Raw genomic sequence first — 16,295 nt, 5'->3', positions numbered from 1 at the left:
AGTGTCCCCCACAGCTGGACACTCCTGGGAGGTGCTAAGGGATGCCCTCTGGGAGACAGGACTCCTGAGTCAGGCCTCGGCTTCTCCTCAGTGCTCAGCAGGGGGAGGCAGGCAGCCCCGGCCTGACCCGAGGGAGGCGCCGATGGTGACTTGCCCCTCTGCAGTCCCCGCCCCACAAAGAGGACAGCCGAGGCAGGTGCTGGGGTCCCCAGGCTTGATCCATCTGGCGAGCAACCCCCAGGGATGGCTGAGCCCCGTGGCCGCCTTCAGGGGCCTCTCACTTGGGGGGACAGGCATGGGGCCCCCAGGGTGTGCTGTACAGGTGACCTGCCTCTTCCGGACGCTCAGAGGCCTGAAACGCTACCCACCCCACTAGGCTGTGTGCCTGACACCTTCCCAGAAAAGGATATAATTCTGGTAGTGAGTCGACAGTTCAGCTACGAAATTGTCCTGTAATACTTGTGCTCCGAACCTTAAATAAAGGATGACGATGCTGAAAAAGAAGGGAGGGAGGGAGGAACAATATGTAAAAACGTACCAAGAAACGGCACTAGCTTCATATGTCAATAGACTTGCTACTTTCGCTTACTCTAGTCACGATTATTTCTGCATGGAGACTTGCACACACATGCACGTGCACACACGCGCACACGGCCTCTCTGCTGACACGTGTGACGGCAGGGTCCTGGTACCCAGAGCCACCTCCCCTCCCTGAGGTCCAACCTCCGCTCCGGCCAGACTGACTGCTGGATACAGCGTAAACCAGGTCTCTTCCTTCCCGGCCAAACGCCCTGCGAAGGGCCCCCATCACTGAGAAGGGAACCCGGGCTCAACCTGACTTCCTGGCCACCCTTGCCCTCCCATCCTCCACCCCCACACACTGCTGTCCCCGAGCCCGAGCTTCAGGGCCCGACTTCAGGCAGCAGATCCCCCCCACCCTGCTAAAGCAGCCACAAGCCCCCGGCTGTCATCACACCTCTGTTTTCATTATGGCACTTCCGCTCTTTATTAATTTTTTTTTTTAATCACCACCTTCCTCCATTGGAATATAAACACTGCAACAGGGAGGAAGGAGCCTGCCTGCCTGTTCACCAGGGCAGGTGCTCCATACACCTCTGCTGCACCAACGGGCCGACCCCCTTGAAAGTCAGATGAAGAAAGATCACGAAGCCTAAGCGCTTCAGGGAGTCGGGCTCCCAAGCGGTGGGCGGGGGCAGCGGGAGGGCGAGGATGTGCGGGGGCGGGGGTGGGGGGAGTTTGTGTAGAAGGAGGTGAGCTGAGTGTGAGGCCGCACGAGGGCTGAGGAGAGACGAGCGACAGCCACACACGCACCGGTACCTTCAGGTGAACGTAGAGGTGGAATAAAACCCAGCTCGTTTTGCAACGGGGGCTGAGTTCACATGGCTCGGTGAGGGCAGCGAAGGAACCCAGAGGCCTCCAGGATCCTCCACCCCACACAGCTGAGACCCCAGAGCAGCAGTGGGGAGCTGGCCCGGAGGAGCCCCGAAGAGCCCCCACCAGGGGAAGGCCCTCACGCCCACGTCTCTGCTGCTCGCACAACCAAGAACGGAGAGCAAAATGCAGACGCTACGCTTCTCTCAGGGTTTTGCTTCTCCTCTCAGGGTTTCGATCTCGGGAGCAAGGACCTGGGATTCATTCAAAGACACGGCCTTCTGCGCCTCCCTCAGGTGAGGTTCAGGGACCCCCGCTGGAGGGATGCAAACAAAAGCAACTCCCGCCCACAGACCCGCCCAAGCACGGCACCCTGGCTTCTAACCCTCCCACCCGTGTTCTGCTGCACCTGCTGATTCCACACAAGCGTCAGGGCAGGGACAGAGTGCGATCCTGCCTCCCCGGGCCCTGCCAGGCGGGGGAGGGGCCTCTGACCCTGCGGACACCTGGTAAGCAGCACCCTAAAACTAACCCCATAGACGGGGACAAAACATACTCGTGACAGTCGAACAAAAATTCACATTTTGCTTCTATCAAGCAATAAAGTCTTCTTACCTGATGACGAGCACGACAAAAGTCAACGCAGTCAAGAATTTTAACCTGAGATCTGAAAGAGAAATACATACAGGCTTCTTAAATCACCAAACTGGAATTAAAATCCACTCATCCCAGAGAGCTTAAAAATAAAGAAGAAAAGAAAGCCAAACTCTCGGAACAAAACCCCCTCCCGTGTGGACTCCCATTGTTAGTACCTGACGCCCAGGAAGACACGCTGTCCCACCTCCCTGAGTCTGGAAGGGTCTGTGGCCATTACTATTTGGTTGTCACAGACTGGGGGACAGGACCCAATGAGATCAGGTGACTTTCCCCGATTCAAAGAGAAGGAAACCCCCACCCCCACTGCCTCGCTCGGAAGGTGTGTTCGAGAAGGATCCAGGCAGCTCCAATAGCCACACACACGGCCCCCCGGGGCCCCAGCTGACCTCCGCCCTGACTGCGCTCCCTCTCACCCTCGCCTGAAGCACTGTCCACGTGGCCCAGTCACCCCAGCAAACCTGCCGAGGTTCCCCCCGCCGCCCCCGGCCTGAAGGTGCCTGCCTCCCCGACCTGGCAGGCGGCCCTGCACCAAGGGTGGGAGACCAGCACTCACCTACGTAAGGCATGTGACCCAGCTCGGAGCAGGCCCGCACGATCAAGAACAAAAGGTACAAGATGTACACGGCGGCCACCACCATGAAGAAAACCTTCATTCCCTGGCAGGAAACAAGACGGGCCCTTGAACGACCGTGGGGTCTCAAGGGTGGTCTTTCCCTCCGATGCTGTAAGCGGGAAAGCCAAGCCTTTCTAAAAGGACCCGGGGTCGAGGGTCACTGCCGCGAGCAGCACAAGGACACGCAGACTCTGCTCGTGCGGCACAGGCGGCCGGCTCATGCAGGGGCACACCCCGGTCCCTGCTCATCAGACGAGCGAACGCCTCCCCAGTGCACGGGCAGCTCTGGGCCCGGGGCCCGGAATGTACTAGGTGCTCAGTAAACGTGGTGGCTCCCGCTTGCCCCTCCCTGGGGTGAGGTCCTGGCTCCCTGCCCTGCTCGGGAAGATCTCAGCTTCTCTGGACCTCGGTTTTCTTTCCTGAGGACCGAGGGGACTGAACCAGACCATCCAGGAGACTCTAGGTTCTGCGACCCTGAGGCCAGGAACACAGGACGACTCTCGTCTGTACTCAGGAGCTGTGACAGCGAAGCTGGCTGACGAAGGCCAGGCCCCACTGGGCTGGGTGCGTGGTGCCCCTCCTTCTGCAGAACCTCTGCAAGAGTTCAAAGCCTCCTCTGCACCTGACACCCCCCCAACCCCCTCCTCCCGCCCCAGCGCTTCCTTCTCAGGGCCAGGACCGCCCCGCACAGTCAGCAGACAAAGGATCTGCTCTGCCTCCTCGGAACCTGTGGCTTCAGCCTGGGCTCGGTTTTCTCGTCTGTAAAGGAAAAGGGTTTCGTGGCCTCCATCCTGGGCCCCTTCAGCTATCTCCCTAGAAGCCCGTGATTTCAAGGGTTTCCTTTAGTAACAGGAATAGACTGCTCAGCCTGTTCTTCCTGCGAGGGCTCCCGAGCCCTTGGCCTCCCTGACTGCCGGGCTGAGGAGGGGACAAGTGACCAGAGCCGCAGTGACCCTGCTGTGCCGGAGCCCAGCCCAGCGCTTCACCCTGCTTCTCTCTCTCAATCCTCACGACGACTCGAGGGAAGATCCCACCACTGCCCACTGCACAGATGACACGGGGAGGAGGAGGGAGGGGCGGCTGTGGCCCAGGACTGTGGGCTTCACCCGCAGGCCTGGGGAGCCTCGCCAGAGCACAGGACCGGCCTGTGACCTTCGGCAGGCCGGGCGTGTGACCTTGGGCAGGACTGCCTGCCCCACATCCTCCTGTGAGAAGTGAGCAGTGACCGTACCAGACAGAAACTCCCTAACTGTAGATTAGTGTCAGCTCAGTTCAGTCGCTTAGTTGTGTCAGACTCTTTGCAACCCCATGGACTGCAGCACACCAGGCCTCCCTGTCCATCACCAACTCCTAGGGTTTACTCAAACTCATGTCCTTTGAGTTGGTGATGCCACCCAGTCACCTCATCCTCTGTGGTCCCCTTCTCCTCCCGCCTCCTCTTTGCCGGCATCAGGGTCTTTCCAATGAGTAGCCTGGGAGGTGCAAACTCAACCAGCAGCTTTGGTGGCAGTCTTCAAATGTCACCTGTCACCGGGGCTGCAGAATCCTCTCTGACGAGGTGTCAAAGCAGCTCCTTCCTCCCCTTCCTTAGTGTCTCCACCCCAGAGGGGCCGCCCTGAGGCCTCACCCCTCAGGAGACACAGCTGAGAGCCTTCCTGGGGCGTCAGATTCTCCAAGGGTCCGTCCCGCCCCATCACAGCTCGGGGACAGTGTCTCCTCTGTCTGGCCCAGGACACCTCCCCCTCCTCTGCAGCTCCAGGGGCACCCTGCCTTGCAAACCTACGATAGCATCCCAGGGCTAATTCAAAGACAGGGAGGACAAAACACAAATAAAGACAGCCTCCCCCCAGTAACGGGGGCCTGCGGTCCACAAGGACACACCTGCTGGGCCCCTGCAAGCTGCAACACTGGTCTCTACTTCCCACGCCTTCTCTCCCTCACAAGGTCACATATCCTTTGAGAGCAAAGGTTATGACATGCTGTTTGTAAGGCACACACTGAACAACCTTCAGAACTCCTCACACTCACAAACAGTGGAGTGGAGAGGCTACGGGCACTCCGCTGCTGGGGTCCAATTGAGAATCAGCGCTGGCACCAATCCCTGTGACACGTCTGTCTCAACCGCTTTTCAACACGGTATCGTCATTCACTACACTTCTCTCCTTTTCAGACAGCAGTTCCCGCAAAGAACCACAGACTTGATCACCCTCTGCAAAGCTGCACGGGGAAATGCCGGAAAGTCACCTGGGGTCAGGATTCAGCTCTGGGGCTCGCCCTGCCCGGGCACAGGACTCCAGACCCCCCGGCGGGGGTCCGGGTGCCCCTCAGCCCCAGGCACCTCCATGCCTGGGCTCCGCGGAAGCTGCACCAGGACGGGCTACCCACGAGGCACCGACACATCCTGGGCCTCGAGAGGAGGCCACACTCCGGGCTGGCTGTCACTCGCGTTAAGTAAAGACGCTGGGATCCGCCTTCCCAAAGTGCGAAAAGTTTCAGGACCGAGACAGCGCAGCGTCACCCGGAGCGCCAGGCCCTGGGGCTGTAGAGCTCGCAGGCCCACGAAGCCAGCCCCGCTCCGCTTCAGAGAAGTAAGTGGACAAAATGTCTTAATTGTTCTACAATGTTCCTAGAAATCGGCACGTCTGTGCCCTGGCGCTTCAACCATAAACCAAGGTCGGGGAGTGACAATGCAGGGCTTCTTTTTCCTACCATTCACACACATCTCCCCCAATTTTCCTCCCATGAGCTTTCTATGGCCCTTGTCAAACAACCAGTTAGCCAGCCAGCTGTGTCAACGGCACAATTTAAGTTAAAAAATTGAGTTGTTTTTTAAAACAGCAGCTAAAAAAAAAAAACCCACAGGTTTCACTAACAATCCTTACCTGAAAATTTCCTGTGTCAACTCGATACTGGTACATTGGATCATGTAATTCATTGACTCTAAAGATACAATGTTAGAAAAAAAAAAGCCATAGATTAATAACTAGTTTATTTTATACTTTCTCTCCCTTGGCTTTTTAAAAAATTTACTAATATAATCTACTCACTGACCAACCATAAAAGATTTTTGAAAAGTAAACCTTGGTTTATGAGAAATCTTGAATTACCTCCTGAACGGCCCACAGTCCTCAGTGTTGTAAAGTATAGTATTTTTCATTAAGAGAATCTCTATGCTATCTCAACTCTGAGGCTGATTTTCCGGGCACCCCGTCTATGGCACGTATGGCACCAGGACACAGATGAGCACCTGAAGACAGCAATGTGCGCAGCCGCTCAGTCCCGGCTCTTTGGACCCCATGGACCGCAGCCCGCCAGGCTCCTCTGTCCATGGGGTCTTCCAGGCAAGAATACTGGAGTGGGCGGCCATGCCCTCCTCCAGGGAAAGACAGCAAGAAAGGTAAACATAAACTTTCATGATACTCATTTCAAAACAACACTGGTCACTTGGATGACAGGTGGGCAGCGAGAGAAGTGGATGTGAGCTAAGTCCTACCACTACTGTACCAAGAAATGAGATGTGCCAGCTTCCAAAATCATGTCCCTGAGATGGAACTAGTTTCTGCAGAAAATTCTGTTTGGGTGAATCAGGCTGTTACTACGTTAGGCTTCTGCGCGGTGCCTTTTTACTGACGGACAGAAATATTAAAGATCAATTCTGGGAGCTGGTGTGAGGACGGGAAGCTTTACAGACACAAACCAAAGGAGAGAATCAAAACATCTGGGGACAGTGGCAAGCCAGGAGCCAAATGGAGCATCATCCCTACAAATGAAGCCTCTGCCTCTCGGAAGGAGATATCTCAAATGACGTGGTATTTTTCCTTTTCCACCGGAGACTAGAAGATTCAGGCATGCCTCTACACACTGTTCAAGCAAAACTGAACCCGCAGCTCAAGTCACACGAGCAAGCCTTGAAACCCTGGGTGACAGATTCCCTTCTGGATGAGTTCACAGAACACGGTCAACTCTGAGTCTGCCCACATTATTCAATGCTCGCCAAGACTGTGGTTTCATGTAGAAGAAAGTTACTCACGTCTGCCATATTCCGAGGGTAACAGAAGCCAACCACAGTAGTCCAACGATGAAGAATTTAGGCAAATAGAAAGTCAAACACTTCCTTTCTCCCTTTAAAAAAAAAAAAAAGTAAAAAGTAGAGAAGCTACTAATCCTTGCAAACCATTACCCCCTCATAGACCACACCGGATCATAGATACTCAGATCATGTTCACACGGCACACATCTTCTGTGGACTGTGAGGGTGACGACAGGTTCTCAAGGCCGAGTCCACCTTAGGACCGTCACCAGCATCTGGAGCGGGAGGGTCAGCGCTGAGGGCTCACCTGCACCCGGATCCCGTGGTACGCGCACAGCCAGAAGAGCAATAGGGCGCACAGGAACACAGACTGGAACAGGTCGTCCAGCATCCCCGGGAACCAGCTGTTCACGAGGAAGGACAGGGGGAAGAACGGGTCTGGAAGGCAAGAGGCAGGCAGGCCTGATGAAGGCGGAGCCGGCGGGCACCCCAGCCACAGGAGCGCAGGGCTCAGGATGGCTTTCTCCCCGGCCAGAGCCCAGGGGATGGTAGTGAACTAAAGGCTGTCTTGTTTTGCAAACTGAAAAGCCACTGAACAGATTGCTCTGGGGATGACTGCAGAGCGCCGCCTGCTCTCGCCAGCCGCAGCTCTGGAAGGAATAGTTCTCTGGGGCAAGGGACAGAGGCAGACAGCTGGGCTCCCACCCCGAGCCAAGTCCTCCAAGCAGGGGGGAAAATGCCCGCCCCCGTGAGTCCTGGGGCCACGTCCCGTGCATTCCCTGTTCAGGGCCCCATCGCCCCCGGGATGCCCTCCACCTCTTGGTGTGGAGGGGGACCGCGCCGAAGGGCCTACCGTTGTAGAGCAGCAGCAGGGGCAAGAGGATGGACATCCACTTCTGCTCGATGCCCCAGTCTCGCATGGAGAATTTGCGGAGAGAGTGCGCGAACAGGCACTGCGAACCAGACCAGGCCCCGTCACCGTCTCGGCCACGCCACGCGGCATTCCTTGACAGCTGTTGGCCCGCATCGAAGGTCTGGGGCCAGCCCAGACCTGCTGCACTAACCCCGGGCTGAACTGACACCGAGACCGCCAGGGACAACTGTGAAGGAGCCGTTATCACAGGACGGGGGTTGGATGAGGATGGTCACGGCCGTGACCCCTCTGGCCTGGCCTCCTCCTGAGCCGGCTGCTTCTATCAGGAAGGACCGCCCAGGGCACAGGCCACACGCCCCTGAGGTGCGACTCACAGGGGACAGCGGCTTCTGGGGGACACCAGGGCACCCACAGGAAAAGCCCCAGAATGAGGCTTACAGCCACGGTCAGACGGTGGGCCTGTTTTCAAACGCGTGCCTAAAGGGGCCCGGCTCCTGGGAGAGGCTTCTTTACAGCCTTTAAAGCATCACGCAATTTGGGATTTCTGGGCCTGGTGTCGTTTCTTGTTTTTCCTGCGATCTAACAGGAGCCAGTTATCTACTAAGCAATTCGGACGTCCTGGGCTAATGGCCCATCTCCCCGTCTGTCAGAATCAGGCCCGTTTCTCTCGTTTGAGAACATGGGGCCCAGTTCTTTAGGCCCCAGAGTCTGGCTGCAGAGCCGCAGGCAACAGGAATCCTTTAAGAAATGGCGAGGATCTCTGACCCAGGGTCGATGGCACTTTCCCACCTCCCTCCCTCAGGGAGCTCCCCGGGGTGGGGTGGGGGCTGCCCTGGCCGAGCCCACTCTCTCTGAGCTCTGCGGCCTGGTGTGGCCCTCCAGCCACTCCCAGGTCACCACTGCCTGGCACCTTCCTCCACGTCCCCTGGGAGCCTGTCCTTCTGCGGTCGGTTTGCAAAACAGCAAGTCCCTTGGGTGGCAGCTGGAGCAGCCACCACTGCAAAGAGTGGGCCCACCCCCTGGACGTCGGCTCGGGGCAGGCCCCTCCTCCTTCCTTCAGTTTACAGACGCCCACCCTCGCTGGCTGGGCACCGACGGGGCTGCTTCTACTTTAATAAGCGATTGCTCCCCAAAGTCATGGTGCCCTTGCGGACAGACACCTCGGATCCCAAAGGAGCCCTGAGCCTGCACATCCATCCCCTAATCCTGAAAAAAGCCCAAAGACCGAAAGGTCTGGTCCACTTCTCCAAATGTAAAAACCCCAAAACCTGCTGAGTCAGCGCTCAGAGAATGTCACTCAAACAAGGCAGAACTCCTTCCGCCCAAGTTACAGGGCACTTGTCACTCAACGCTGATGACAATTCACTTACGAGTCAGTCACCTGTAATTGCCACGACACTACTCAGAAGTCCTTACTATGACACCACCGCACTCCTGCAGCGCTGCGCCCGGGCAGAGTATAGAATATTCAGTACCGTCAGGTCGGCCCACTGGATGGAGTGTTTCAGAGTTCAGATAAATCTCCCACACTCTGACAACCAGAATTTGTAAACTAACTTTGCCCTTGGTAGGATTCCATGAGGTGAACGGTACTCACAGTGACAATGAAGGTAAGCACCACAAAGACGAACCGGAACCAGATTTCCAAATGGGAAAACGCAGGGTCGTAAGTCTTCCACTAAAATGGAAAGCAGGAAAACAATTTGGGAAAAAATTCATCTGAAAGGAAGTACATCACATCATTAACAATAGTCATCTTGAAATGTGAGATTACAGGGAATTTAAAATGTTCTCCTACACTTTCTGACATGTTCTAACACTTTAACACTTAGTATGTTTTTATATTAAAGAACATATACTTTGTACCAAGAGTTGACAATGGTTTTAAACAGTAGCATACTAATGATGAATCTAGCAGATAAATTATTCTATAATAATAATGAGCATTTGGCTTTTAAATCTCATATCAAAGATTGATCACTGCTATCAATCTCTTTATTAGAAAAAGCCATCAGTGAGTGGGGGGTGGGGGAACAGAAAAGGCCAGGCTTTCTATTAAAAGAAAAAAAAAGTTTTAAAAATGCAAAAAATGTGAGTAGGTATGATGATCTAAAAGACACTGAATGAAACAGAAACGTGAATCTGACGCAAGAAGACACTGGAATTACAGCTGCCAGTTCCCGTGCTGAGCAGTCTCACTCATATCAAGTCTGCGGCTAACAGGGCGAGGAAGGGGCCCTGTGTGCTGATGGCAGGCGGAAGGCAGCCCTTCCCATCCTGCTCAGCAGCCAGGTTCATCCCCAGACCCCAGGACACGCGCTGCACCGTGCCAGGAAGGACCATCATGTCTGTGCTGAATTAAAATCAGCTGAGCGATGTAAAAACTGTAACAGAGCAACAGTTGAATGAAGGACTCAGATTTCCCTCACCTGCCTGCAGCATTAGACACACACACACAGTGGACACGAAGCAGTGAAGAGCCATAATGGCCTGCTCATGGGGCAGGGGTGCGCCCTCGGGTCGCCCCACACTGTGCAGGAAGCCAACCTGAGCCTGCGGTCTCCCTGAGTTGTGGACGCTCCGCGGTGAGGGCAGGGACAGAGCTCACCAGTCGTGACTCACGGGGCAGAGCACTCAGAGAGCACAGAGCTCGCTCCGGACACCTGCCAAGGTCGTGCCCCCACACCTTCAGCCGAATGTTGATCTGTGCCTGAGTGTGGATAAGCCACCCAAGGCCGGGAAATCCCCCAAAGGAGCCCTGGCACGCACGCAGGGCCAGCGCAGCGCCTTCTACGGCAGGATCCCCGGCACGCACACAGGGCCAGCGCAGCGCCTTCCACGGCAGGATCCCTGGCACACACGCAGGGCCAGCACAGCGCCTTCCACGGCAGGATCCCCGGCACGCACACAGGGCCAGCACAGCGCCTGCTCCACGGCAGGATCCCCGGCACACACGCAGGGCCAGCGCAGCGCCTTCCACGGCAGGATCCCCGGCACGCACGCAGGGCCACCGCAGCGCCTTCCACGGCAGGATCCCCGGCACGCACGCAGGGCCAGCGCAGCGCCTTCCACGGCAGGATCCCTGGCATACACGCAGGGCCAGCACAGCGCCTTCCACGGGCAGCAGGAACACGCATAGGGTCTGTGGAGCGCACTGCCAGCACATTTTTTCTCGGCGGTGGGGCAACATCAGCCTTACACTTGGTGCTGCTCTGCTCCCAACAAGCAGAGTTTAAAATCCAGGCCTGAAGAGATTGAGCTGCTTCCAAGTATCGTGTCCACGTCCTGGACAGAGCTCAGCGATGTTTATGAGAGTACAGAAGTCCAGCAATCATAAGCTCTGGCACTGAATCAAAAATACGAGACATGTACTAAAGCAAGAAAATATGGAACAGGATGAGGAAGAAAGTAATCCATCGAAGAACTGACCCAGAAATCACAGATGATAGAATTGGTAGATAAGGACTCCAAGCAGCTAGAGGAGCATGAGGCCGAGACCGGGAGGCTGATCAACAGCAGATGAGACATCGCAGAGGGTATAAATGTGAACACATGAACACAGAGCAAAGGAATCGACTTAAAATGGAACAGAAAAAATGCACAGAGCGTCAGTAAGCTCTGAGATAACTTCAGGCGGCTGAGAAGATGTATTAATGTACCTGGAGTCCTCGGATTCCTACCGACGGAAAGAAGGCAGGAGGATAGAAAAAATATTTGAAGAAAGTGGCCAGAATTTTCCCAGATTTGATGAAAACTATAAACTCACAAATCCAAGAAGCTCAACTGTACTCAAAGGACAAGAAATAGGAAGAAAAGTACACCAAGGAACACCATAATCAAACTGTTTAAGAAAAGGAGAAAAAAATCTTAAAAGTGAGGGTAGGGGATGGATAAAGGGGAGGAAAACCATTATAGAGGACAAATATAGGATGAGAGATTTCTTGTCAAAAAATGCAAGCCAGAAGACCAGTATTTTCAAAGTACTGTAAATAAGCACAATACCACTACACGCCTACCGTTGCAGTCATTTAGCTGCTCAGTCATGTCTGACTCTTTGCGGCCCCGTGGACTGTAGCCCGCCGGGCTCCTCTGTCCATGGCATTCTCCAGGCAAGAATACTGCCATTTCCTCCTCCAGGAGATCTTCCCAACTGAGGGACTGAATCTCCTGCATTGGCAGGCGGATTCTTTACTGCTGAGCCATCGTGGGAACTACACACCTATTAGAACAGCCAAAATTACAAAGACTGACCCACCGAGTGTTGATGAGACGAGATGTGAAACAGCGGGAACTCTCACAGGTGCTGACCGACATGTGAGACGATACGGCCGCCGTGAACCCAGCGTGTCTTCATCAGTGACACAGGCCCCTGCCACAGGAGTCGGCATCCCTTCCCTGTGCACCCAAGGGAAGCGAGAGCGCGCGTCCACGCGAGGGTCTGGACACGGGGGTTCGCAGCGGCTCTGTAACGGCCCCGAACTGCAAACAACGCAGGCGCCACTAGCAGGTGCGTGGATACACTAACCGTGCCACCTTCACGCAGCAGCACGGAGGGCTAAACTACTGAGCGCCACCGCCATCCAGCAGCGGCCGGGCACTTACGCCGAGTGCAAGAACTCAAACCTGTCGCACGGTTCCACTTACGTAGAATTGTAAAAAAAACACAAGTGAGTCTGCAATGCAAGCAGAACTATTAACAACTGATGTTACTAGAAAAGTGGAAATCACGGTGATTAAGGACATATGAATTGTGACATCAGAGATTAGGGTTCAAACTCCAGCTTTTCCATTTCCCAGTTGGGCAGTTTACTTAAATCACATTAAACCTCAGATTTCGCTTCCATAAAGCAACTGCTCTGTAGAAGTATTGTAACATTTAAGTAAGCTGATGCACAGAATAAGCTTAGTGCAGACCCTGGCAAGGAGTGAAAGCTCAGCAAATAAGAGCAGCTATAATAAATCCAAAATAATACAGCTACTGTGATGATTGCTTAAGAGGAAATGTAAACAGGTACAAAAGTTAAAAGGAGAGAATCACAATCAAAGACAAACCAAACAGTGACCCAAACCCAAATGACAGGGTTGAGTGAGGTAAACCCGGGGTCGGCGGGGGGATCACTGCTGAGCACTTTGGTAAAAGGCTCTTAAGAGGGTGATGTTCAGACAGGCGACAGAAAGGAGAGATCCCTCGCTGGGGAAACACGGTGCTCTCTTCCTTCCGTATTCTTGAATCAGAAGGATGCAAACAGCAAGGTCTAAAGCACAGATGTCATCACAGGACGAGAGCAAAGTGCACCTGAGCTCGGACATCGGTCTCAGGCCCTCTCTGAGTTCAACTCCTACCTCGTGAACTCCACGACACAGAAGAACGCTGATTGGATTTTCTGAGGACAAAGTTCGAGGAAATCAGTCATACAACAAAGAACAGAATCCAGATTCAAACTCAAAGATCAGGAGAGGCTGGGGCAGAAAGACAGAACCCTGAGAAGTTTCAGAGCAGAGTGTAATGTCTGAGCAGCATCTGAACTGTTAGAAACCAACCACAGAGGCCGGAACAAAGGAGACCAGGCTGACCTGGGGCCATGGGGAGAGAACCCGGAGTCCGAGGGATCTGTAAGGGAGGAAAAGAAAGGTCCTTGGCGGGGATGAGAAAGCCATCTTCAAACACCTGCAGCGCCTGCAGGCAAAGAATAAACTCGCTCTGGGTGGTCAGAGACAGGACAGGAACAAAAGTAGTGTGACTGTGACCTCGGCCACCATCTGTCAGCACACAAAACGAGCTGGTGCTGGGTACGGCCCCAAGCCCAGCCGACGTCCGGAGGCCTCCAGGAAATGGGGGAAACCGCAGAGGCGGGAAGGTACCTAAGGGTGCAAGAGGCGCCCACACACCTCTCAGTGAAAGGTACCCGGTCATCCAAATAAAAACCTGTCTATAAATACTCGTGGGCTTCCCCTGCGGCTCAGCTGGTAAAGAATCTGCCTGCAGTGTGGGAGACCTGGGTTCCGTCCCTGGGTTGGAATGATCCGCTGGAGAATGGAAAGGCTATCCACTCTAGTATTCTGGCCTGGAGAATTCCACTGACTAGAGTCCATGGGGTCGCAAAGAGTCGGTCTCGACTGAGCGAGTTCACTTTCACTATACATACTCGCAGCAGTGTTATTCCTAGCAGCTGAAGGATGGAAACAAACCCAATGCCCGTCCACTGTCGCCTGGGTACACGAGAGGCGGCACACACACAGTGAAACGGCATTCAGCAAAGGAGGAATGAAGCGCTGATGCCAGCGAAGCACGGATGGACTCTTGAAATCATGGCTCAGCGAAAGAAGTCGTTCACGGAAGAGCATGAAGAGCACGATTCTGCTCGTATGAAATGTCCGCAACAGACAAATCCATACAGACAGACAGCAGATGGCTGACTGCGGGGCTGGGGGAAGGGAAGCGGGGGCCAACCGCTCACAGGCTGCGTTTGCGTCGTGTGGATTACTGCGTCGCATGAATACATCACAGAACAGCGCGATTCGAGAAAGGACCCACTGGCACCTTCATTCAACAGTCACGGCTGTTGAGAAGTAGCTATTTCACGGCAGAAGTAATGGTGGCACCGGGATCTGAACCCAGCTCTTCTGTCTGGTCTAAAACCTGCATTCTCGGTCACCACGCTCATTATTCTGACTCCCAACGAGCAGAGGGGACAAGGAAGCCAATGTCAGCTGGGCGAGAGACAGGGAAGTCTAACCATCAGAGCTTCCCAGGTGGCGCTAGTGGTAAAGAACTCGTCTGCCAGTGCAGAAGACATAAGAAACGGGGGTTTGATCCCTGGGTCGGGAAGACCCTCTGGAGGAGGGTATGGCAACCTGCTGCAGTCTTCTTGCCTGGAGAATCCTGTGGACAGAGGAGCCCAGTGGGCTTCAGTCCATAGGGTCACAGAGAGTCGGGCACAGCTGAGTAACTCAGCACACACAACCATCAGAGCTGTGCGATTCGGGGCACACCTGAGAGCAGGGACCCCTCCCAGAGGTCAGCTGGGTCTAAGTCTACTCAGGCCTGGAGGAGGGGGCCCCGCCTTCCCCAGAGGACTGCCCCAGTACCTTCCAACTGCAAGGCTACTATCGCTAAGTCTCAGGACACCACGATCTTCCAATTCCACGCTAATTCAAGCTATCCTTCACTCCATGTATACTTAATAAACCGGTTTTTTTAATAGTTCTTAGAATTGTACATGTCTTCCACCATCCAAAAGAGCATGATTTCAAAGCTGTGATTTATTTCGGTCATTCCACAGAGAATGGGAGCTACACAAGTGAGCCATGGAAACGCTGTGGTCAGCCGGTGTACTCACGGTGAAGTTCAAATCCTTGACGGGCCGCTTCAGGTGTTCGAATCCCACCGTCACTGTATACTTAGTGTAATTCAGGTAGCTGAGGTGAGCCACGATGATTTCTGCACATTTCTGCAAATGCACAAGCAAGATCTGTGTCTGTGTCCTTAAAACGCGCAAGACTCACTCTCTCCCAGCTGACTCGTGAAGTGACCCATTCCAACCACAGAGGATCAGCACAGAGCATCTCCAGGGAGCTCACCAGGAGCCCAGGGGAACTCAGATGCCAGCCAAAAGCAGTTCTTAGAAAGAAAGAACCAAATGGACATATTTAGAAACAAATAACGCATGATTTATAATCATTAGACCTCCTCTACTTCATAGGATTCAAAATAGTACATCACCTCGAGAATAGACTTCTGGGTGCCAATGGGCAGGGGAGGCATGAGAGAGCTGGACTGGGAGTTTGGGATTCGGGCTTCCCTGGTGGCGCAGATGGTAGAGAATCTGCCTACAATGCAGGAGATTTGGGTTTGATCCCTGGGTCGGGAAGATTCCCCTGGAGAAGGAAACGGCATCCCACTCCAGTATTGTTGCCTGGAGAATCCCATGGACAGAGGAGCCCGGCAGGCTACAGTCCATGGGGGTCACTATTATATATTGGATGGATCAACAACAAAGTCCTACTAGGTAGCACAGGGAAGTATATTCAGTATCCTACGATAAACCATAATGGAGAAGAATACGAAAAAGAATACACGTATGTATAGCTGAATCACTTCGCTGTACAGCAGAAGGGAACGCGACACTGTAAGTCAACCCTACTTTCATAAACTTAAATGATATGTCACCTGAATAAAAAGGTGAGTTAATGCAACTTGAACTGACATTTTCACAAATACACTAGTGCAGGAGGCACGCTAGTGAGGACACGACTGCTCAGAGCCCTCCGCCTAACCTTCCCTCCTCTGTGGCCCATCTCTGCAGTCGCTGTAGGATGCACGGGGCGGATCACGCGTTTCCCTTTTCTCCCCTGGCCTGTGGCTCCCACGCAGAGCCCCTGCGGTCTCCGTGGTGTAGCGTGTGTACGCACGGACCGGCCAAGCCCCAAGCTTTTATCCTTTAGGATCAAGAACGGGCCTGCTTGGGTCTCCCCCACAGATGTGGACATGGACTCAGTGGCCAAGCCAGCCCGGGGCCGTGAGGAACACGCAGGCCTCCCGGTGGCACCTGCTGGAGCCACGGCTCCGACTGGGGCTGAGTCACCTGCCCTTGGGCAAGGCTTCCCGAGCCCGGGATGTCCTGAAGACGGCAGGAGGGCAGCTGGCAGGGCGGAGAGCTGCCCCAGGGGACAGGAGAGGAGGCAGAGGAGACGGGGGTGCGTGGTGTCCGCAGGGTGGAGAAGGCAGC

General features: G+C 54.4%; 1 protein-coding gene across 1 annotated transcript in view; it reads right to left on the bottom strand.

Moving 5' to 3' along the window:
* Positions 1-16,295, bottom strand: part of TMEM181 (transmembrane protein 181) — a 45,489-nt gene that overhangs the window by 4,867 nt on the left and 24,327 nt on the right. The window contains exons 6-14 of the mRNA XM_069598838.1: positions 14,907-15,017; positions 9,164-9,244; positions 7,546-7,645; positions 7,000-7,130; positions 6,693-6,784; positions 5,545-5,602; positions 2,603-2,705; positions 2,008-2,059; positions 411-493 (exon numbers count right to left, since the gene is read on the bottom strand). Of these exons, the coding sequence (XP_069454939.1) occupies positions 411-493; positions 2,008-2,059; positions 2,603-2,705; positions 5,545-5,602; positions 6,693-6,784; positions 7,000-7,130; positions 7,546-7,645; positions 9,164-9,244; positions 14,907-15,017 (811 nt within the window). The remainder of the gene's footprint in view (positions 1-410; positions 494-2,007; positions 2,060-2,602; positions 2,706-5,544; positions 5,603-6,692; positions 6,785-6,999; positions 7,131-7,545; positions 7,646-9,163; positions 9,245-14,906; positions 15,018-16,295) is intronic.

This window comes from Ovis canadensis, chromosome 8 (assembly GCF_042477335.2).
Source record: "Ovis canadensis isolate MfBH-ARS-UI-01 breed Bighorn chromosome 8, ARS-UI_OviCan_v2, whole genome shotgun sequence".
NCBI classification, from domain to species: Eukaryota; Metazoa; Chordata; class Mammalia; order Artiodactyla; family Bovidae; genus Ovis; species Ovis canadensis.
Note: the sequence above shows the minus strand (reverse complement) of the source record. Positions and strands in the feature narration are given on the sequence as shown.